Raw genomic sequence first — 24,360 nt, 5'->3', positions numbered from 1 at the left:
AATTCTTTGAGATTCAGCTATTTTAGAGCGTCCAATTTCCCAGGGTTTCAAAATTCAAATTTTTAACAAATTTCCCGGGTATTCCCAGAAAATTTTATATTTATCGAAAATTATTCTGATCCTGTTTCTGATTTATATTTTGCAACAAAATAGTATAGTTGTAAATCAATGAGTAAAATCCATTTTCCACTACCATAAAAATGCTTTTAAATTTATCTCTGTGACCATTGACATTGACATAGCATTGACACATAATGTAAACAAAAAAAAAATCATACAGAAATAACGGTTTTCATGGCAAATAACTTGCTCTAGAACAAGTCTTACTGGTTTCAGCTTATGAAAAAATAAATAAAATCATTGATTCATCTTAAAAATCTAACTTCTGGTGTTTTTTTACTTGAAACACTATTTCATGAAATCACAACTCAAAAATTTCAGAAATTTGAAGCGAGTTTTTGTATTTTTTCGAAATGCTAACAAATTGCTTTTTGAACTTTGTTGATTCGGTTTTGGTTGCTGAAACATGACCATGAAAAGATTAAAAAACAGGAAAAATTAGATTTTTTCAGTGTTTCCAAAAAAAGCTCTCGTTTTCTGAACTAATGGTCCGATTTTCAATGTTAAAATAGCAAATTGTGTAAAATTTTCTGCTCTTTTGTATTAAAATTATTTTGAAATTTAAATTTAAGCCTAACATTTGATAATGAAAAAAAAAATATTTTATGTTCTTTTTTTAACCAAACTATTTGGCAATTATTAGACTCTCTCGATTCCATTTTCTTTTAAAAATTGAGAAATTTCTAGAATTCTTTATTTTTTAACATTAAATGTTTCTAACAATTTTTTAATATTTTTTTAAAATTGTATCAAAAGTTCAATAAATTTAAATCAATAGTTTTTAGTTTTATGTGCTTTTTTTGCGACAGTCGAAGAAGCTTCTTAAATTAATAAAGAAACAATGTTCTTATAAAATTCACGAGTCAATGATATTTATCTCTTGATGCTTTGCAGTTTTAAAGACAGATTTAGTTTCATTTATGAAATCGCAGCCTCAAGCCGCGTTCCACAAAATTCCAGAGGCGATGACTAACGCGTCAAAAATCACCTCTCCAGCAACGGTCTGGCGATACGGATCACACGGATCACACAAAAAGAATCGACATTCGACGATATCGATGACCGGCTGCCGTTTAGCATTTGATTATCACTTTAATGTGCTAGAGCAGGCGTTTACCTAAATATTCCGCGTGTAATTTAAAGTTTTGTTGAATCGATTCGAACGAGGGGCCCGGACTCCAGGCCAGCAATCGTCACCCCGTCAGGCTCATCTGCATATTGATGGCCATTTTCCCAGCACGGTTCGTGGTTGAGGGGTGGGGGAAACCTCACAGCTTCGTTTGTTTGTTTTATCTCCGGCATTTATTCGTCTAATTTTTTCATGTCCACCTAATTTTGGGTTTCGTTGGGTTCTCCGGAGGGGGGCTTCGTTTTTTTTTTCTTGAGGTGGTGGGTTATAAATTTATGTTTTATTCATAGAACATTCTTCGTGTCTCGGGGAGTAAGGTCTTATACGGCCGGTCCTGCTGCTACCTCCTGGTTGACCGTGGTGGGAACTGAAATTCCCATAGATACACGACAGTGTCAGCGGGACTGAGTGATGGGAGCTGTGCGTCCATAAATAAGCTGTTCTCTCGGAACGTTGATAACAGGGAGGGAAGAAATGGTTGTATTCAAATTGGTCAGTTTTGAAAATTATCGAAACTGCGCGAAAGTGACATCCGTATGCAAATTAAACCATAACTTGGACGACGTCGTCTTGATTTGATGAGCTGAGGTGGGTGGGAATTAATTATCGCCCTGGTCCTCCGTGCTAGTTGTTTGGCGTACAGGGATTGAAATTCATGTTTGTAAAGTGTCATTCCAAAGACGCACGGCCATAAATTAGAGGGTCTAGAGCGCACACGTTGGCTGGCCGCCGGAAAGATGAGGAGTTGACAAATTTCTGTACATTTATAGGTTGCCTGGGGGAAGCTGCGTTGATGCTTACAAACAAGCTCTTTAGAATTGGCAATAAATTTACTGTCGCTGCCACGGTGAACACGGGAAGTTTCCACCGGTGACAAGCTGAATGGGCATCCGAGACACAGTCGTCAAACGTTTATGACCCCCCCGGCGGCGGTTTGAAGCATCAGCTTGGACGGCTGATCATCCCCGGGTTATGATGTTTATTTTCATACAAGTCACTTGGCAGTTTTATAATCAAAATATTGTGTGATTGACTGGGCTATAAATGTAATGAATAAATTCCCATAAACTAATAAACTAAAATTTCGTTTCTAACCAGCGATTCAGTCATCCAATAAGAAAGTGCGAGTTCAAATCTAACTACAACTCATATGCTTGAGTCTTTTTTATTTTCTTAAAAAAAGTACTTAATTCTAAAAACCTCCATTGATGCTTTCCGCTCATCCATTCAAGACCGAAAGGAAGTGACTATTAAAGCGCGATTATTATGTAATTCTAGTATTATTACCACATCGCCTTACCAACAATGCTGGTGCGCTCAAAAATAGCACTCGGATATGCGATATCCAACGAAAACGACGTCATTCTGGGGCTGATGCTGTAACACTCTGATAATTTAATGATTTTCAAGAGCGCAGCATAAACAAATGCATTCTGAAGAAAGGTTTTTTTAACTCCCTTTTTTTCCTTCAGCCGAAAAAGACGTGACTTGGGAAAATGAGCGGGGAGGTGGGCGGGAAAACGTACAAACTTCCGAGAGTGGCGCTGTAAAATTTGATACCTTTCACGGGATTGTTGCGGAGAAAAAAGGAAAATTGTGAACAATTTTTTTCTTGTTTTATTGTGGATGGAAGTATTTCTAACTTATCACGGTTTAAATTTTAAGGTTTTTGTTAAGAAAAAAAAATGTCTTAAATTTTGTAGGAAAGCTTTAACCACGTTTTGTGAGGTTTCAACTGATCTTTCCAAATTATAAAAATAGGTAATAGTAAGCATTTCAGAACAGTTCGGATAAAACTGCCTTTACGCCTCCAAACGAAACTGGTAACTAGCAAGCTCACATCAGCTACCGTATTTATCCTCTCCACTTCAAATAGAGTTGTTCGCTGAAATTACCTTCTACAAATTGCCCTCCCAACTTAACCCACCACACCTTCGCAGAAGCCATAATCCGCTAATCCAAAGGTGTTAAGTCCGCATGAATCACCCGGGCTCAGCTCAATTGCTCAAAATTTTCAAACGCCCCCCTCAAATCGATCGGCCACCACCAGTCAGTCTCAACCATCCCATCGTCGTCGTCGTCAGCAGCACCACAAAACACGACTCCATTTAATTGCTGCTCGACACTAAATCTTATCTAAATCATTTGTTTAGCACGCGCGTCTGCCAAGACCTAACCTAACCTAACCTCCCCTCAACTCGCCGTCTTCCCTCAGTTTTTGAAACTTTATCGCCTTTGCCGTCGCTTGAAGCCTTAATCCAATTGACCATCGCGCTGCTGGTTGAGCTTCTGCGGACGACGACGACGATGCCCACCATCGTCGTCTGGGTTCGAATCTCGGTTGTTTGATTTATTGCTCCGATTTGGGAAAAGACCCCCGCGCGAGTGGAATCGGAAAGGAGGCGAGCGAGCGAACCCCTATAAACAGATTAATTTAATTATTCCAGTCGCAGATTAAAAACTAGTTAAAAACATAGATAAAAACACGCAGACGCAGGCCCCAGACGACGAAAAAAGGAGCGATGAACAATTTTATTTATTATCCGAAATTTCACGATCCGTGTACGTACAAAATGCCCTCTCTTTTTCTGTTTCTTCTATTTGAAGTTTTGTTTCGGGATCGTCGAATACAGGCTGAAACCCGACACCCGAATTTGCCCCCCAACCCCGTTAATGCTTCTGAACACCCTCAAACTGCTGAGATGCTGGCCATTTGCCGGCCGCCGCCGCCGTATTGTTCAAATCCAACGCGAGCACGCGAAACGCATGGGGAGACACGCGTGAAGATTTTCCCACCGCTGCCCCTCCCACTTTGATGGGATTTTTCCTTTCGACAGTCGAAAATCTAATGCTGGTCGATTGTTCGAGCATTGATGTGCGGGGATTGGGAAATCTTGCTCTGGTTTTCTCGGGAATGCGCATGTTTTATGTTTTGGTCCCCGTCAACCAATCAGGGCGTGCGTTGACGGAGCAGTTCGTTCTAAAAACGATTTCGGTTGGTTGGGATATTTTGGGGTGATTCAGAGGTGGGGAACAACATCAATTCAAAAGAATAGTTATGGATTTAGAGTGAAATTTGTTGATAATTTCAATACAATATTTCAAAATAATCCTTTACAAATTTTCATGTAGTTCTGGCATTTTAAAACCCCCTCAACTTTGTGGTTACAAAATGTAAAATAGGTTGTCCTTTACCTTTACATGTGCCTTCACTAAGTCAAATCAGTTGATTGAAGCAATATTTTAACAAAATCAAATAGTTTGCCTTGGCTGTCTCTACTGCAAGATTCCTATTCGACTTCGAAGGCTTGAAAAGTGAGAGAATCCAAACTTCTTTTACACCCTCCTCCGTCTACTCTGAGATTCGAACTGGCGCCCTTTGGATTGCGAGTCCAACCACTGACCAGAGAATCTACCGATGCGGGATTGATCTGGTACCTCTTTTGAACCTATATCAGGTAGACAACTCCTACAACTGGACTGAGCTAACGACCTTACCTATAAATTAGACCGTTACCGACATTTACTTCCCCATTCGATGGATGGAACCAGAGTATTTTTTAAAAGGTCCTATAAGCTATTTTCTTTCATATGTTTAATTTTTTATAAATCATATTTTACTAATTATCTTTAAAATACTACACCCAACTGAGGAAAATCAGGAATACAGGCTGAAAAGGTACAAGAGTTTTCAGAGCAATAAATTTGAAAATCGGTGTACTAATTGTTTTGTTTTGTTTAACCGAAGTTATTCAAAACACGATGCAAAAAAAAAAATTTAAATAGCTGTCTTAATTCGTTACATTTTTCGTGTTTCGCCCCAGATTCCGATGTTTGATGAAAAATAATTTAGGATGATATTTTTTTCCAAATTTAAAATCCTAAATATAAATATAATACCAAGTCCTTAACAAACATGAAATAAAAATGTGTAAAGCGCCAGGCATTTTGCGGATCTGTAAACTAAAATTCAAACGATTTCCCCTAATAAGCCAAACTAAAGCTGATATATGTCTAATACAAATTTTAATGATTGTAAATTCGTTTTGATTACAGTTAAAGGCATGTTCATCTATTTCTATAGCCAAATCTGAATTTTCAGACCAAAATTTGATTTTCTTTTTCAATTTCGGGAATTTCCGGGACAAATTATGAAAATTCTCGGGATTCGGAAATTCCCGGTTTTAGAAAAATCCCGGGATTTTTGTCCCGGGAATTCTCTGGATGGACGCTCTAATCACGTTCACTGTATCATTTTGAGTGATGCGCTGACCGTAATGCACTGTACAGAGCGGATTCGTTAATTCGAATTTCGCTACTTCGAATGTCCGCTAATTCGAATGCTCGCTAATTCGAACGTATTCGAATTAAAAAGCACTCAACCGTCAAAACCAGTTGTCAAACTTATGTTCACGTTCAACCCCATTGTTTGACAATTTCCGAACACGTGGTTTCAAGCTTTTGACAGCTGTCAGTCGTTCCAATTAGCGAACTTGGATTCGATCATTCGAATGCAGTTCTGTTCGAATTAGCGAATACGCTCTGTACTAATTTGAAAACCTCGAACGTCACGTCTACACGGAGAAAAATCAGTTCCCAAAATCGTGAACGAACGTTCATGAAAAGAAGAACTAAAAATAAATAATAATAATTCCATAGTACGTTTTTAAAAGAACGTAACATGAAATTTGAACACATTTTTGTTGGATCGCAACGCTTATTCTCTATTTAAAAAACTGATTTTTCTCTGTGTATTAGTCTGTGCTGTCGCCGGTCGATGGGTTGATTTATATTTAAGTTATCCAAACATAGTCGTTCGCCGAGTTTGTTTTTAATTTTCTCGCCGCCACTAGGAATTGGCTACCGTGTGAGCTTTCGCATGTGGCGCGGGGGTTGAAATCTAACTCCTCGATCCGGCGGACCCGGGGTGCAGTTTGGAATGTCATAGCATAAGCAAAAAAGTGCACACACGTTCCCCGGTTGTTGGTGTGTGAGAGAGAAAGGGCTCCGTGAGACTGAGGGAAATCGCCACTGGTTTGGATGCACACGTGAAACCTAACCTCAAATTGTTTGGTCTGGTGCCAGGACACCGCGTGGATTCCTAGAAGAAAGCGACTGACCAGTTGATATCGTTCTAGCTAAAACTAGATCACAACGGGTTTTAACGGCTACAGTCGTCCAAGCGCAAAAAAACGGTCCAACTTTACCAGATGGACCCCGAGAGCTTTGATCCCGCCGTCCAGATAAAGGCCAACAAGTCGTACCTGTCGTACCTGTTTTTGGCGGCGTCCGCGCCGTCGGTGCTGATACAAGAGATCGTGAATGTGTGTACCACATTTCACTAATTGGATCATTATTAATACTTTTTTGAGGACCGGCCGTTCCAACAGCGTTGTGGGGTCGTCGTTGACGGGCGTCTACCGGAGATGGAAATCTGACGTGCGCTTGTCTAGTGACGCCAACGACGACCTGCGAACTGCGTTCCGTGTCACGTCTTGCGTTAATTAGCTGTTTATCGTTTGCGCTGTAGCTGAATTGTTTGGAATTTTTGGACAGAACAAACAAATCGCCAGTGATTTTTTTCAGTGTTGCGATTCTTAATAAAATCGAGCAAGGTTTTTGGTTAGAACTCAGTTCGCACTCACCACCTCTCACTGACAGTTAAATCATCCCATTCATCCAATCCGATAATGCGCGATTTCGTGAGTGATTACAATCTCAAACTAACCAGCGATTGGAAGCTGATTTCCTCTTTTGAAAGAAATTGCTGAAAAGTCAATAAACTGTCAAAGTTGAGTGAGCACCAAACTCAGAAAGCACTCACAAACGAGAGTTTACAATGACTCGCTCCAGTGTTGCGTTTCTCGTTTGCTCGCGAGCACAGCTTCTGTCTCGTGAGTGCTCGCTTGGTGAGCGCGTGAGCAAAATGGGAGAAATCGAGTAATGATGGTTTCTCGCGCTCGCTCATTTTGCTCAATTAGATTTTACGCCGACTCGGTTTTTGGGTTAGAAATTTGACAGCTTGGCTGCACTGTTTACATTTTTTGCACGTGTGTCTCAGTAAAAATGTGTGTGCGTGTGCGCTCGTGACGTCACGCTGTAAAACCTAATTGGAGTAGCTCTTCACAGCTCTCGCTCTCTTTGGGGTTCCAAAATCCTTCCAAAAGGCAAGAAACTTGATCAACCCTCGATTCGCGTGTGCGAGCCGTGCGCGCGCGCTCGCAAAAATCGTGGGAGATGACAGATAACCTCGTAAATTATTTTCGCGTTCCGTGGCTGCGCAAAACTGACGAACTGACTGACAGCAGCCCCCAGATAGAAAGTGGTAATTTGCTACGGAATCTTGATTACCGGCGTTTAATGTGGTGTCACCGACGGGAACCGGGTCCTCGCGCTGAAGCAATTAACTGCCGAGTTTGGGACGGTAAAAAGAAGCCCCGTTCGTTTCGCGAGAAGCTAGCGGAAAATGTGCCAGCCCCTGAAGGGGTCATAACTCATTCCGGGCAATGGGTCATTTCACTTGAAATTTTCTCGCCCTCGATAACAGATTTTTACGAGCTTGTTTCCTCGCATTGCTGGGATGTTCTGGGATGCTGCGCAAGAAGGATTCTTCAGACAATTAGGCAAACTCAGCGCCCAGCGCCAACATGTGTTCAACAAATGGAAACAAGTGGCCCGGAGGACGCCGACGGCGGGCCAGAAAATGTTTGGCACTCGTAAAGAATAACAAACCGTTTAGTTGATTAGATTTTGGAAGAAGTTTTTTTTGGGCCGTCGACGGCGGGTCTGCGGCTCAACGAGCAAGAAGATGTAGATCATTATGTAGGTTGACACTTTGCGAAAACGACATCATTACCAGGCCTAACCGAGCGAGGAGGGTCGGGTTTGGGCTGAGTATTCGTGCTAGTTAAGTCTTCGAGAACTAAAAATAAACCTAAATTTCAATTTTAAAATGATGTTTTATTGCTTGTTATCAGTTTGATCGGGCTAAATTGAAAAAAATCTATTAAATTAATTTTCTCATAATTTCATAGCCGGCCATAAGCATATTTCAACAAAAGTTTTTTTTTTAAATTATCAAATCTAAAAAAATGAATGATTTGTGCCAGATTTGGCAGAGAATTGCTCACTAAATTGTTATGCCAAAACCCAACTCAAGCCAGCACAGTCAATACTTGCACAGTTGGACCCCTGTTAGAGGTCGTGAGATAAACAAATACTGATGGGTTCATTCAACAGTGAATGGGTCAATCCCAAAATTGACTGCCGAAGAGAAATCAATAAACGGTCCAAGAGATCCCGACAAAGGACATCACAAAAAAGATAGTTGAAAAAACGGAAAGAGGTCCTTTTGTTATGCTCCTCACAGACTCAAGTGGTCGCAACCTCTTGACTGCGGCATGTGGTCGTTTTTCCGCGTGGCATGTTTGTTCAGCTTCGGCCTAAAATTCATAAGCGGAACATGTGCAAAAGTTTGGGAGAAAGAGCAAGCGCATTTCTCCGCACTTGTAACATCGGAATTAACGCGATCGAGGACCACCCACCGGGCTTCGATCGGGCTAGCGTGTGACCCAGCCTGGGCAGCGCCATCCCGCAAGTGTCTTAAATCATAATCTTTATCTTCATCGGGCATCGAAAGCCGTATCTTTGTCACGTTGGAACACTCTCGCCCAGACACCTTCTGCTGACATCAATACCGTGGTTCTTCGAGGTTCCTCGAGGTTTCTCGAGGGGACTTCGATTTATGGGGGGCTGTCTCGTGGACAATGATTGTCGTGCTGTGATCGGAATTGGTGAGGTCCGTTTCTCCTGTTGTGAGTCCGGATGCAAAATAAATTGAGCATAATTTAGTTGTTCACAACTGAGGATTAGCATGAGCGATGAATGATTTCCAGGGAATTATGACTGGGACTTTGCGAATCGTCACCCACAGCCTGTTGACATCAGGCTGTATGGCATTCCGACAAACCGAATCTGGTTACAAACTTCGCTACGGACATGAGTTGCCCCCGAGCAAAATTCACACGGTATTATAGCTCAATGACACGGAAAATTAAAAACAAACTCCACAAACGACCATATTTGGATAACTTAAATATAAATCATGCACTCATCAGCGGAAGAGCCACTTGACGTCAAAACATAGACAAAAAGACACAGAACATAATGTTTACACAAGATACAGAAATATAACGATCATTTTAAATACATTCAATTGATTCTGTCAAAATATCGCTGCCCAAAATTGGTGACTTTCCCCTACGACCAGTCAGATACACGTTTGCCAAAAAGTACTCAAAATTGCAATACAATCTGTCCTTTAAATCTGTGGTAGTGACAAGTCGTCATCCCCAGCATTAGATGATCGATGTTTTGTCAGCGCAGTCGCCAGCGTTGACGAGACATCATCATCATCATCGGCATCAACCATCGTCATAAAACCCGCATTAAGGTGACATTAATTATCACACAGGCATCATGCCACTTTTCACTTTTTGCACACACACAGATCGTGATTATGTTTCGCTTACACACATCAGTCAAGCAATCTCTTTCGCCGAGATTGGTTTCAAATGTCCGACGGCAGCTGAGTACGGAGCGCGCTGCAAGAGAGAGTTGTCACCAATACACGTTTATTTTCGGCGCGTCGCATGTTGCAAAATTAAAAATTAAACAAGCTTGTTGCAGGCGCCACTTAAACCCAATTTTTTTTCTAAAGCTGTAATCTGTTACGTGTGATTTTCGGTTGTTTAAACTTCCCGGTATCACTCACTCGATATTTGGCATGTTAAATTTGTATGTTTCGTGCATTCCGGCGAGATTAAGTAACGCAACGGCCATATTAACGTAACAGAACTTGAGTTTTTTTTTTTTATCCAAGTTTATTTGGCAAACATTTGAGTGCAGTTTTCAAAACTGCACTCTGAAAAGTGCACTCGTCGTGATGTTTGCCGTTTTTTGCTGAGCCTAGAAAAACGTGAGTCCGGCTGGGTTTGAAAACTTTCTCACACTTTGAAGGTGCCTAGCTAGGCAATAATGGATATTTGGACACTTTTTTTGCTGGGTTCTTCATTTGGGCAAATGTTTGGGGTTCGAACTTTTATAAAGCCTATTGAAACCGTACGAACGGCAGCCAAATTTTGAAGGTTTTTTGTGTTCTGAAAATTTTGCATTGTCCGTGCAATTTGAGTCTCTCGTTGGCACGGACGACAGTCCGGACAGTTTCATCAATATTGAAATTTACTGTCGGAGAATTTGGGAAGAAAATAAATGTGATGAAAATAATTTTATTTATTTTTTCAGAATCATTCATTCAAAGTTATGAATGTTAACTTTTAATCAGTTTAAAACATGATCCTGATAATGCTCCAAAAACTTCGGATAATCGTAACTCTGGATAGTCGCTGTTTGAGATTATCGAAGCATTAGATAATTAAGTATTCGAATTAAATTAAATCAAATCCGATATTGTTTTTGAAATACTCCTATGACTTGGAAAATAGAACTTTGGATAAGTGAGTCTTTGATTCGATTCCAATGACTTCAAATAGTTAAGACTTTGAATAATCGAAACTCCGGATAATCGAGATTTTGAAATACCTTAAATCAACTTTTGTCCTTAGAATACTCCAAAAGCTTCGACAAATCGTATAAGGATAATCGAGGCTTGGGATAAAAGATAAAAAGTCACTGAATACGATTATAAATCCCAGATTGCTTCAATGACTTTGGATAATCGATACACCGGATAATGCCAACTTGATAATCGAGTTTTGAGATTATTTTAAAACGATTATGAACAATTTTGCTTTATCGGACAATCGAGCCTTGGAATCCATTTTGAATCTCAAATACTCCAATGACTTCGGATAATTGAGACTATGGACAAACGAAACTTCGGATAAGCTTCGAATAATAATATTTAGATAACAGAGGATTCGGATAATGTTTAAATAATCACAAACTTTTGATAATCGAGACAACGGATAATTCCAAAATGATAATCGAGTTTTTGAGAAACTTTGTCGATTATGAATCCCAAAACAATCCAGTGACTTCGGATAGTTGAGACTTTGGATAATGTAAACTATGGATAATAGTTTTTTTGAGATAACTTAACTCGATGTTGAGCCTTAGATTGCTCCAATAGCTATGAATAATCGGATAGTAGTTTAAAGGTAACTGAACTCGATTATCCCAGATTGCTCTAATGATCTCGGATAATCGAAATTTGGAACAATCGATGCTTTGTAAAATTTAAATAGAATAACTTCGGATACTCCATGACCTCAGATATTTGAAACTTCGGATACGGGACTTTGAGTTTAAATCTCAAAATGCTCCAATGACTTCGGATAAACCATTCGATCCTTGGTGTGTTTCATTTACATCAGATAATCAAATTAGGATAACGGAGGTTTCGAGTTATGGATAATGGATAATGTCTTCTAATAATGGATAATGCACCAATGCCTTCAGATAATCACGTTTTTGAATCGATTATAAATCCCATAATGCACCAATTACTTGGGATAAGCAAGTTTCAAATATTTAATACTCTGGATAACCAACTCATTTAGATAATCATGAATTGGAGGTTACTTAACTCGATTATGTTGCAATATTGTCGGATAATCAAATTTTGGATAATTGAAACTCCTGAAAGTCTCGGGCTGTCCCGCCCGTGTGGATCAATCGGACCGCGCACTGGACTCACAATCCAGAGGTCGCCGGTTCGAATCCCGACACTAGTGGTTGGTACTAGCAATGGTGGCCGACAGCTATAAAGTCAACTTCGTTTTTTCGAAAGTCTCGATGTATTCGAGATCTTCACAAAATGCGCACTGCTAAGTGATTTACTCTCCCCCATTCCCGGTATTAATCCGGGACAAAACGACTGTCCACATCGATTCCGCACCCGTGTGCACTTTCGGCTCCCTTTTGGTGCTGGGAAAATTTACAAATTGCGCCTCAACTGTCCACCGCAACCTGCCACAAACAAAAAAAAAATCCGCTGATTCCATGCTTGCGACTCTGACACCCATATTCTGGTCACCAACGGACGGTCTGGACTAGCAGCAGCAAAAAAAGTGCCCACTCCGGGAGGAAATGCAATAAAATGTACCGTTAGGAATGCCACGACGTAGTCCTTTTCTGCAACTCGATGGGGGGAAAGAGATCAAGTTCAACCCGCAACTGGAACATGCGCGAAGTTGCGCCTTGACCGATTGAGGTTAAGGCGAAGTTCGGTTTGTACCTGCTACTCCGTACCGGGAATCCCCGCCAAGGTCGGAACCTGTAAAGATGATTGATCTACAAATGTTGTGACCGAAATCCGTCACGGTTAGGAGGACCACTCTCGCTCCGCGCCGTGGTTTGGTTTCAATTTTCAATCAATGCTCACCGTGGACTCCGCTTTTCCGCAGAACTTCACACACATGGTCCGCGCGCTGCCAGACAGTCTGGTTTCGAATTGCAGCACCAGAACCAGCAGTGCTGGCTGGTACAAACTCATTGAAAAAGAAAGTGAACTACACGGGTTTTTCACAATCGGGTAATTGGGTTGAGACGTGGGTTTGGTTTTTTACCGTTCAATCCCTGGAAAAAGAGCTGAGTTGGGCCGCGGCACGACCTTCGGGTAATTAGGAAGAAAGTGTGAAATTTCAATAAAATTAATGCGCGCCTCCCTTTCTTGTGTGTTTGGTTGGTGCGCCACATAAATCAGTGTCCCACCAAACCGGTGCATGATTCATGGCCATATTTTGGAACCGCTAGCGTGGCCCTTATGATTTATACGATTTAACCATACCATGAATAATGACGAAATTTGACCCTGTTTGTTCGAGTCGTAGATATACCTATAATGAGTTCACCCGTTTTTTAACGCAACCGTCGCTATTTTCTCCGTCTATTTCAGCACCTACAATTCCACGTCGAGTCTTAGTTCGGGTGTGCCAACAGTAGCGGACAACAGTTGCCTAACGCCAACTGGATCAACGCTGCACTATCCGACAGCCTCGCACTCGTCCTCTTCATCAACGGGATCGTACCCCCTGGTGAACAACAACTACCGACCGCTCAGCGGATCCTCGATCAGTCACAACGGGCTCAGTCTACCGCCGTATCACACTGGCAGCCAAGCAGGCCCGCTTACGTCCGGTGGTTCCGTAGTCTCGCGACTCAACGGTGCGACCTCGACGATCACCTCCGGCAACAGCACCAGCAGTGGAACCGGAAGCAGCTCGCTGGATGGCCTGTCCTCGGCCGGCATCCACGGCTTGAACAGCAACAGCGTCGCAACCGCCACCGAACTGTCGGGAATGTCGCACTGGCTGCCCGACGGTACAGTCAAGTCTGAAATTCGTAGCCCCGGGCTAGACGCCACCGCAGCCGCAGCCGCCGCCGCCATTTCCGCTGCCGCCGGAACCAACCTCCCCGTCGGCGCAACCCACCTCGACAGTTCCCTCTTCTGCGCCAACCCAAACGCAAACCTGGACGCGCTACAGAGCACCGCCAACTCGTACGACAAGTCCGAGTCGTACTATCCCTACTCGGCGTACAACATGCAGCAGTACGCACCCTTCACCTACTCCTCGTACGGGTCCCCGTACCAAACCCGACCCTCGTCCAAAATTCCCTCCCCCAACACATATCTTCCGTCCAGCTATGCGGCGGCCAACAACAACTCCGCACAAATCTACTCCTCGTACGGGTACAACAACTTTGCCCAGTTCGGCACCAGCCAGCAGGACTACTACAACTACAACGACCCCACGTACTCGCCGTACTACCAAACCGCCGCCTACCCGCCCTACGTCAGCTCGCCCGGTTCCAGCGGCAGCCAAAGCTTCCACGTGGCCGCCGGCCTGTCCGCCGAGTCCCCCTCGGAAGCGCACTCGGCCGCCACCCCCACCATGCTGGCCCACTCGCACTCCCCCCAATCGCCCCTCTCAATCTCCCCCACCATCCAGGCCGGATCGGCCGCTGCCGTAGCAGCCGCAGCCAAAACGACCCCCACCACGGGGAAGCCCGGGAGGGCGCGAGGTCGGCGGCATGCCCATCCCAGTCCGACGCGGAGTTCCACGTCGGAACCGGGCGTGGGGGGTGCCACCGAGAAGGCCCCCGAGCGGATCTTCGTGTGGGACCTGGACGAGACGCTCATCATCTTCCACTCGCTGCTGACGGGGACGTACGCGGCCAAGTACAATAAGGTATGTGTGATGTTTTTTTTTTACGGAAAATGTGGTACAGTTCAGACTCGATTATCCGAGGTTTCGATTATCCGAAGGTTTTTATGGGACATCGGATAATCGAATCATGGGGAAAAAAATGTTTCGTGTTTGTAACATCAAATTCGAGTATTGCGACCCCATTGTAGTCAAATTTGAATAATTGATTGCCTATTTAATAATAAAATGCATTTTTCAATATTTCGCCACTGCCATATTGGCCGCCATCTTGGATTTAAAAAGTCTAAATAACTTTAGCGTAGTTTAGGGGTCATTATTAAGCTCAACAATAACAAATAAGACAACGGAAAAAAAAAATCTTGATTCGATTATCCGCAGTGAAGCTTTTTTTAGGACTGTTTTTTCTCCATTACACTTGAAAGTCTGATATTATTTGTATGTATTTTATTTTACATCAGACCATAGCAATTTTTATCACTCTATTTTGAAGATGTTTTTATCTGATTTTAACTTAAAACTAAAGTTTGAATAATTTGAAAATTATTAAAATTTACTTCTAACTTATAAATAACTTTATGAACATCAATCGGATAAAGTGAAAAATTGCCTGCAAAATCATTAAAAATGTTCGAAGTTTGAAGTTTGATAAAGTAAAACAGTTTCACTTGTATCAAATTATTTAACCATTTTTCATAATATTTTTTCAAATATATACCTTAAATATGAAAAGAAATTTGAATACGGGTCATTCCAGGTCAACTGAGTACACTTTTGGACTCGACCTTCACCGATTTATACCAAACATGGAGGGAACATTCATCTATCGATAGTTAACAGAAATCCCAAGTTTGGAGCTGATTGGACCATCCCTCTATTTTTGGCACCGCCCTCATTTTTGACGATTTTGTAAAAAACTCTTTTTTCTTTTAATCATAACTTTGCAACTATTTGAGCAAAAGACTTTCTACAGGTTGCATTTGATAGAAAATTGTCCAAGGAATTTGATAAAAATAAAATTGTAACCCTTAAATGCTCACTAATATTATATTTTAGCGTTTTAAGTATTAAAATTCAGTTTTGACCAATTTCTTATATTTTTATTTGTTTTATTTAATCACCATCGTGTTCCCCGGACAATTTTACATAATAATCAATGTAGACCTCAAACTAAAATGAACTATTGGCGAGATACAGCGATTTTACTGAAAAAAGTTTGATTTTGCGCTGCACTCTGTCCTATGAATTCAAATCCGAAATAAGTTTCTCACATATAAAAACCGAACTATGCGGGATTCATCCCTTTTTGTTGAAAAGTACACCATGTACTTCCGAGTGCTGCGCAAAATCAAACTTTTTTCAGTAAAATCGCTGTATCTCACCAATAGTTCATTTTAGTTTGAGGTCTACATTGATTATTATGTAAAATTGTCCGGGGAACACGATGATGATAAAATAAAACAAATAAAAATATAAGGAATTGGTCAAAACTGAATTTTAATACTTAAAACGTTAAAATATAATATTAGTGGGCATTTAAGGGTTAAAATTTTATTTTTATCGAATTTCTTGGACAATTTTCTATAAAATGCAACCTGTAGAAAGTCTTTTGCTAAAATAGTTGCAAAGTTATGATTAAAAGAAAAAAAAGTTTTTTAGAAAATCGTCAAAAAAGAGGGCGGTGCCAAAAATAGAGGGATGGTCCAATCAGCACCAAACTTGGGATTTCTATTAACTATCGATAGATGAACATTCCCTCCAAGTTTGGTCCAAATCGGTGAAGGTCGAGTCCAAAAGTGTACTCAGTTGACCTTAAATGACCTATACTTGTTAGCTTTTACAAAAATGTAACAATATAAATGGTGATAACTGTAAATTGATCTTTTGAAATTTAGTTTTGCTTCTCTTGAATTTAAATATAATTCGTAGATTGAAATGTTTATAACGTCATTTATAACGGCTATTTATTACGAATATTTGTTTAAAGGTTTTGTCCCTCAGGACGAGAAAAGAAAAAAAGTATGTATAGATTTTAAAGCACAATTTATAAAATTGAAGAAAAATGCTTTAAACAATATTGTGTAAAGCCGTTGCAAATATTTTTCAAAGTTTATGTCGCCCCCCCTTCAAAATTGGTCCGAAAAATCAGGGGGCAAATTTTTTTTTCAAAAATCTTCAAAATTTTAATGAAAATAGAAGTCAAATCAACTTAAAACAATCTAAAACGCATTTTTCTGCATTTATAATCATATTTAGCATGTTTGGGCTGGATTAAAAGTATTTTGAATTTTTATGAAATTCCAATGTACAGCACCGCAAAAACTTTTTTTTTGCAAAAAATAAATTTTCGTCAATACTTAGGTATTTTGGAAACTAATGATTGCAAAACAACTGGGCAGGTGTAAAATGCATTTTTAAACACTTTGTTCATTCAAATGTTGAAACCATGGCTCGTAAATTCAATGTTTAAACTTTTTTATTTTTTGCAGACCAAACCGTGAATTAATTTTTTTTCCTGTGATTCGCAATTTTTTCAATGTGTGGTCAAGTTATCAAGTTAACAAGTTTTTTTTCTCTAAAATATTACTTTTTTCTGCTTTTGTTGTCGTTTTATATTCGGAAATGTTTTGACGTGCTGTAGAAACACAGACACCTGAAATAAAATTGGAAATTTTGGCTCTATAACAATATTTAAAATAATTGTACATTTTTTTCAAATCAGTATTGATTCAAAAAATCATAACTCGGTAAAAGATTTTTTGCCCGTTCTGAAAATTTCTAAAAAGTTGGCATTTGATGTCCCCTAAAACATATCAGAAATCACCATTTTTTTTACCGTGTATCATTTTTTTCAGTGTAGTCATTGTCCATACCTACAACTTTGCCGAAGACACCAAATCGATCATAAAATTCTTTCAAAAGATACAGATTTTTGAATTTTCATGCATCATTTTTGTATGGACAGCTGCCAAATTTGTATGGAAAAATATATGGACAAACTGATGATGCAAAATGGCTTCTTTGGGCATATTGTTCACGAGGAGGGAGGGGGGGGGGAGATTTCAAAAAAGGGTTCACGTGGCTTATGAATGGCCCCTTATTTGTAATTCACTTTTTAATACTTTATGTTAAATTTCCAAATTACGTATTGTTTATTCATTTTTTTTTTGTTATTTTTTAAGTGGACCAAAAAAGGCCAGAAGAGCTTTCCTTTCATACAATATTTCAAATTGCAAAATTCTGAAAATTTGTAAATATTTTTAAATTCTTAAACACCCGGAAAAAATGAATTTCCAACTGAAAATTTTATTTGTATATAAAATTCATTTAAAAACATGAATGACAATGTTCCAGAATTTCAAAAGACCAAGATTTTTCAAAATATATAACTCCGAAACAAAATTTTGCACCATCCAAGCACTGAAGCACTGACCATCCATCCAAGCACTCAAGCACTGAAGATGTATTTTTTGGTCTCTTGTTTCATGTTTCATGTAAACAATTATTTTTTATTGTTTAAATAATAATAACAAAAAGTGATATTCAAAATCGATAGTTTTATTCTTTGTATTAATTTTTTTCTGAAAAATCAAAATCAGGTTCTCAGGTTATACATTTTTGAATATTTACATGGGTGCTTATTTTGTATGACCAGTCCGCAGAAATGTATGGAGACTAGGGTGCCCAGAATATGGGATTTTTCTCAAAACTTCGCTCCACAAGCTGAATATTGTTCCTTGGGCTATTTTAGGACTCTGGGCCAAATATAAGCAAAATCGGTCAACATTAACCCATTGATACTCGAAGGTGAAGTTTGTATGGAAAAAATCGAAAAAATGTATGGAAAACTCAATTTCATTATGTTTTGGTCTGCACGGTCCGCTGCTTCCATCCAAATATTCCCAAAAGTGAGATTCTTATTGAAAATTTAATGCTCTACAACTTTGTAGAACATACCAAAGCTGTAAAACTCAATCCTGAAAAGTTATTAGCGATTTAAAAAAGTCATTTTTGTATGAAAAATATTTTTTAGCCAACTTTAGGCTCGGGTATCAATGGGTTAATCTCAACCAATTTCGCTCAAAATTTGACCAGATGCTTAAAATAACTAAAAAAACCGTTTTTCGCTTGTGGAGCAGGGGGTCATTTTTTCTGGGCACCCTAATGGAGCCATGTATAAAAAACGAATGATGCAAAATGTTATGCAACATGGACAAAGTTTTATAAAAAAAATACTCAGAAAAGATTAAATGGATTTTAATCTTTGCAAATCCATCGTGTTTCAAATAAATTGTGGAAAAATTATATTTAAAAAAAATTGGCAGCCTAACGGGATTATTTATATAAAATTGAAAATATAATGAATAAGAAACCACATATTTGTTGTTGATTGATTATACAGAAGGAAAGTTTCATAAAAAAATATTGTATTTTTAGTTTTTATTTTGGAAATTACTTCTTACAATCATTTCCTAAAAAATCGGTTTAAATTCATATTTTCTTCTCTTCTCGATTACGCAGAGCCGGGACCACCACATGCAGCTCGGCTACCGGATGGAGGAGCTCATCTTCAACATGGCCGACGCGTACTTTTTCTTCAACGATCTGGAGGAGTGCGACCAGGTACACACATCGATAGCATGATACAGATTCAGATTTCTATAACAAAGTTCTGGATATTTCTGGCTTTTTTTTTCAGGTGCACATTGACGACGTGTCCTCGGACGACAACGGGCAGGATCTGGCCAATTACAACTTTAGCGCGGACGGTTTCCACACCGGAACGACCCAAGGTAAACATCACTCAGTCATTCCGGGCGGATGACGGCGGCGGTCCTGAGCAAATGTTTGCCCTTCGGGGTATTTGCAGTTCAATTTCTCATTCCTTGTCTCTCTCTTGGGGTTTTTTTTTCAGGAGCTCCACCTAATATTTGCCTTCCTAATGGCGTTCGCGGTGGCGTCGACTGGATGCGAAAGCTGGCGTTCCGATATCGGAAAATTAAGGACACCTACAACACCTACCGAAACAAGTATGATTGATGAGCTTGGATATTATTTTTGGCGGTGAATTATAATGTGTTTTTTCTTCGTTTCTCTAAATTACAGCGTTGGTGGGCTGTTGGGACCGCAGAAGCGCGAACATTGGCACCAGGTTCGGACGGACGTCGACTTCGAGACGGACAACTGGCACAGTCTAATGCTCAAGTGTTTGAACATGATTTCCCAGCGGGAAAACTGCGTCAACGTGCTGGTCACGACCACGCAGCTCGTGCCGGCCCTGGCCAAGGTTCTGCTGTACAATCTGGGCCAGATCTTCCCGATCGAGAACATTTATAGTGCAAATAAGATAGGTGAGTTTGAAGACATTTTTCAGCTTCAAATTTCAATCAAATAATTTTTCTTTTCAATCTTCAGGTAAGGAGTCCTGCTTCGAGCGGATCGTGACGCGGTTCGGCCGCAAGAGCACGTACGTCGTCGTCGGCGATGGCCAGGACGAGGAGAGCGCTGCCAAAAATCTCAACTTCCCATTCTGGCGGATATCCAGCCACAGTGACATCCGGTCGTTGCACACCGCCCTCGAGATGGGATTCTTATGAAGATGCTCAGCCCAAGTCGCAATCGTGGTCGTTGTTTGTTGTTTGTTGTTGGAGCGGCACCATGCGTCTCCACGTCCCCTTTTCTAGTGAAATTGAACACTTTTACGAATAGGCTACCATACCGAAGCACTATAAAAGACAGCAGCGCATTCAGTGGTGTTGTACCGAAAACGAGTTAAGAGAGAGATTGTATAAAGAACTCATCGCCCTAACCAAATTTCAAAAAAGCCAGTTACTGAAATGCACCCCCCATTTCGTCGAACCTTGAGCACTTTGAGCTTTGAATCAACTGCTCAACCATGAAATCTCATCAAAGCACGAGCCCGAACTCAGTTCGGAACGTGCGCAATCCCAGTGCAAATATCGTCCTTCCCCCAGAAAAGCACCTTAAAATTAACACGAGCTAGTTTAAAATCAAATATTGCACGCACGCACTTTGTAGTAGGAAAATGTAACATATTTTAGATAGCACTTGAACTGTTTTCACCGTAACTATGTCAGCACCTTCTGCACGATATCATGCCTAGCCCAAATAATTGGTATTTTTAAATTAAAGTTACTAAAGACAGAACGAATCAACACTAAACATGATATCAACTGTGCGTAATGTGAAAATATATTGTGAAATGGCAGAAAAAAAAACCAACAACAGCAAAAAATATCCTTTTTCTATTGTGTTATAGCGAATTAAGTCATTTGTACATAGAGTCATTTAAAAGAAATCAAAACAAGCATATTATTACCAAACTATGAAAATGTTTACAAGAAATTGAACAAAAAAATCCATAACGCAGGAAATAAAATATTTATAAGCACTCTATTGAAGCAGTAATAAAACAATGGATCAAAATGTAGCAGGAAACTTGTTTTACTTCATTGATGACAGTTATGAGACTGCTTTCGAATCTTCTCAAAAATATGATTTCCCTCCATACAAAAAACTTAAAATATAGATTTTCGTTTTGAAGAATTTTAGAAATTTACAATTTTAGAATTTTAAAATTTTAGAGTTTTAGAATTTTAGAGTTTTAGAACTAATTTTAGAATTGTAGAATTTCAGAATTATAGAATTTTAATTCTATAAGTGTTTCATTAGAATTTAACAGTTCTGCTCCAGGATGTTACATTTGCAATTCAGAGATTTGGAGAACCTTGCATTTTGAGATTTTTTTAGAGATTAATTTTAAATTTTAGATTTTGCTAGCTGAGTGCTCTTTTGGGAAAAATAAATCTATACAAAGAACCCTATTTTTAGAATTTCAGTATTTTAAATTTTAATAAATTTAGATTTTTATATAAATTTAAGCCTTCCTTGGAGTAATAAGAGGTTTGCAATAGAGACCACAAAAGACCGTTCGTTAACTAACATTTCAGAAGGGCCAAACATTCAATTTTACATTTATTGTTAGTCTGCTTATTGTTGTTTTTGAAAAGATCGGAAAATTTCACGAATGTTTCATATTTTAACATTGTAAATCTGACCATTAGTTGCTGAGATATCGACATTAGAAAATGGTGGGTTGTTTGGGTGAGGTTTAGAAAACATCAATTTTCCTGTTTTTAAACCTTTGCATGATGGCAATATCTCAGCAACTAAGGGTCGTATCAACTAAGTTCAAAAAAGCAAAATATAGAGAATTTTCTCAGCTTTTCAAAAATGTTTTTTTCAAAGGTGGGCAAACATGGGCAATAGTTTAAAAAATGAATAACTGCGATTTTTTTTAAAAATAGTTACATAAAAATGGCTTTATCTTGAAAACGGTACACTTTATAAAAATTTCACTAAAGTACTATTGATTGCAAATTTGATTTTACATCGAAAAACGATGAAGAAAAATTTTTGCGACCAATATTTCGATTTTTTGAAAAAACCAGTATAAATTAAAAAAACACCATAACTCGGTCAAAGATTTTTTGCCAGTTCCGGAAATTTCTGAAATGTTGGCATTTGATGTCCCCTAAAACATATCAGAAAAAAATTAAAATAGGGGTTTTTTTTTGCAATTCAAGTTTTAGTGACAAAAAGTGTTATCAAAAGTCACAATTTTTTTACCGTGTATAATTTTCTTCAGTGTTCTGCCCCTGATCGCATAAATGTCCCGTATGCATTTTCATCGATTTCGAGTTATTGATGAAGTTTGGTTCAAAATCGTGTGCTCTTTCAAAAGAGCCTATAACATCCAGTACTTTGTTCTAGAAACCAGGAGGAAATCCAGTTTTTTCGCGAAAACTTAACACGTAGCCTTATGTATGGGACAAACTTCAAATGCGTTTTTCTCAGCTTGCTGTTTTTGCATATGGGACATTTATGCGAACATGGGCAGTGTAGTCCTTATCCATACCTACAACTTTGCCGAAGACACCATACCGATCAAAAAAATCATTCAAGAGATACAGATTTTTGAATTTTAATATATCATTTTTGTATGGACAGCAGCCAAATTTGGAAAATTATATGGACAAACTAATGATGCAAAATGGCTTCTTTGGGCATACCAAAAGCATCAAAAAAGTTTCAGCCGGTTTAAAAAATACAAAAATAAAAATTAATAAAAAGACCGACTTCGTAGAGAGCTGCTCTATAGGAATTCAACATGCTTTAGTTTTTATTCAAATTTCAGGAATCTAAAATTTCAGGAATAATATAGCTTATTGCGAGATAAAATCACGTTTCTCCATCGCTGTGATTGACAGGAGATTATTGCCGCCTTACTACCGCAGTGTAAAAATCAGCAAGTTGAACTGAAATTCTGCATTGATTTGGCTGTCAACTTGGTTTGTTTTGAATATTTTCCAAAAAGTCAGCTGAAAACTCAAGGCAACCTTTGACAACTGCCAGAAATTTGTTCTGCGGTTGTCATGCGGCTGTCATGCGACCATTATCTTGCGGTCGTATCACCGCGCGTGAACTCTAATTATTAACGCCCGCAATAATAAGGTAAGACATCAGATTATTGAATTATTCTTTTAGAAAACATATCTTTAATTTTGAAGTTAAAATTAAGTTCAGCGATCATAAATTCATTGGATTCAGTGTTGGTTGCCTGGTACAATGCCACCCTTTCCAACGCAGGGATTTTTTAATTTTTCAAATTTTAGAATTTTCCTTGTACTTTTTCTCATTGGTTTATTTCATTCTGAGCGAAAAAAAAAAAACAATTGGGGCTAAAATGAAGCTTAGATTGCTGATATTATTGTTTACAGCGATAAAGCCTATTTTTGTGAGTACAATGACCCTTTGTACGACCACAAAGAGTTTAAAATGGATTTTTAAATCAATTTTGAAAAATTAACTTCGCGGTCCTTTTGACAGAAAAAGGTCCTACTTGACAGCTCTTTCCAAGGGGACCATAGTTGATCCATCGAAAAAATGTTGTCTTGTCAACTTTTTTTTTGCATTAAAATAACAAAAAGTGATCAGAAATGGTTTTTAAGCGTGTTTTTAATCGTTATACATAAAAATTTACTTAGGGCTTTAGGACCCTATTCTGGTGTCATGGTTTTCGGTACACTCAAACCCCGATGGTTTGACACCTGTTGTAAAACGAACGGGGTCACTTTTTAGTTTCACACCCCTTTTACACGGAGTTTAAAACCAACGGGGTACAAACTAAAAAAGTGTCAAACGAAAAAGTGATCAACCACCGGGGGTTGAGTGTATTTCAAGATTTTGCCGACGCAATTTTAGTAAAATTTAAGTGTTTGCTTGCCTGTTAGTTATTTCGGCACTGTCACAACAGAGTCACTTTCGCCATAATATTCGATTAAAAAAATCTATATCTCTATTGAGTAGTGTTGGAGATGTAAGAGCTCGGCAATAAAAAATAGCCAGGCATTAAAACGTGATTCGATTATCCGAGTGAAATATTTTAAGGCCTTTGAAATAAGACTAAATATAAAATAATATTGAATATTTATTAAATTATTTAATAATAAATTAAAATAAACTGCTTGGCTCTGGCCTCAAATTGCATACCACCCTTGTTCCCTTTTCGTTTCGAACCATTTATCCAAGCTTCGAACCACTTTCACCCAATACCCACACCTTTTTTTCATTTTCTAACCCTGCTAAGGTTGCCAAACGCTTTGATTTGTCTGTAAGTATAAAGATATTGTGAGATTATGACAGATATTTTTGGGCTGACCATTATTTTATCTTTATCAAAATCATAACATTTGATAAAAATAATAATTTAAAATATTAATCATATTATTTTTTTTTTAAATTCAGATGAGTTTTGCTCTATAAAAAGTATTTTTTAGGCCAAATTACCGTTAAATTTAGGGTTTTTAAAATGACCTCAAACACGCACAGACTTTTTCACCC

The 24,360-nt window shown here is 38.9% G+C and overlaps 1 protein-coding gene across 2 annotated transcripts in view; it reads left to right on the top strand.

The window, feature by feature from the left end:
• Positions 1-20,887, top strand: part of LOC120426841 (developmental protein eyes absent) — a 54,714-nt gene extending 33,827 nt beyond the window's left edge. For both annotated transcript variants that reach the window (XM_039591630.2, XM_039591629.2), the window contains 6 exons: positions 13,167-14,460; positions 18,958-19,059; positions 19,136-19,229; positions 19,352-19,466; positions 19,543-19,787; positions 19,852-20,887. In XM_039591630.2, the coding sequence (XP_039447564.1) occupies positions 13,167-14,460; positions 18,958-19,059; positions 19,136-19,229; positions 19,352-19,466; positions 19,543-19,787; positions 19,852-20,033 (2,032 nt within the window). In that variant the 3' untranslated portion in view covers positions 20,034-20,887. The remainder of the gene's footprint in view (positions 1-13,166; positions 14,461-18,957; positions 19,060-19,135; positions 19,230-19,351; positions 19,467-19,542; positions 19,788-19,851) is intronic.
• The last annotated feature ends 3,473 nt before the right edge of the window (positions 20,888-24,360 follow it).

Source organism: Culex pipiens, chromosome 2 (genome assembly GCF_016801865.2).
Source record: "Culex pipiens pallens isolate TS chromosome 2, TS_CPP_V2, whole genome shotgun sequence".
NCBI lineage: Eukaryota > Metazoa > Arthropoda > Insecta > Diptera > Culicidae > Culex > Culex pipiens.
Note: the sequence above shows the minus strand (reverse complement) of the source record. Positions and strands in the feature narration are given on the sequence as shown.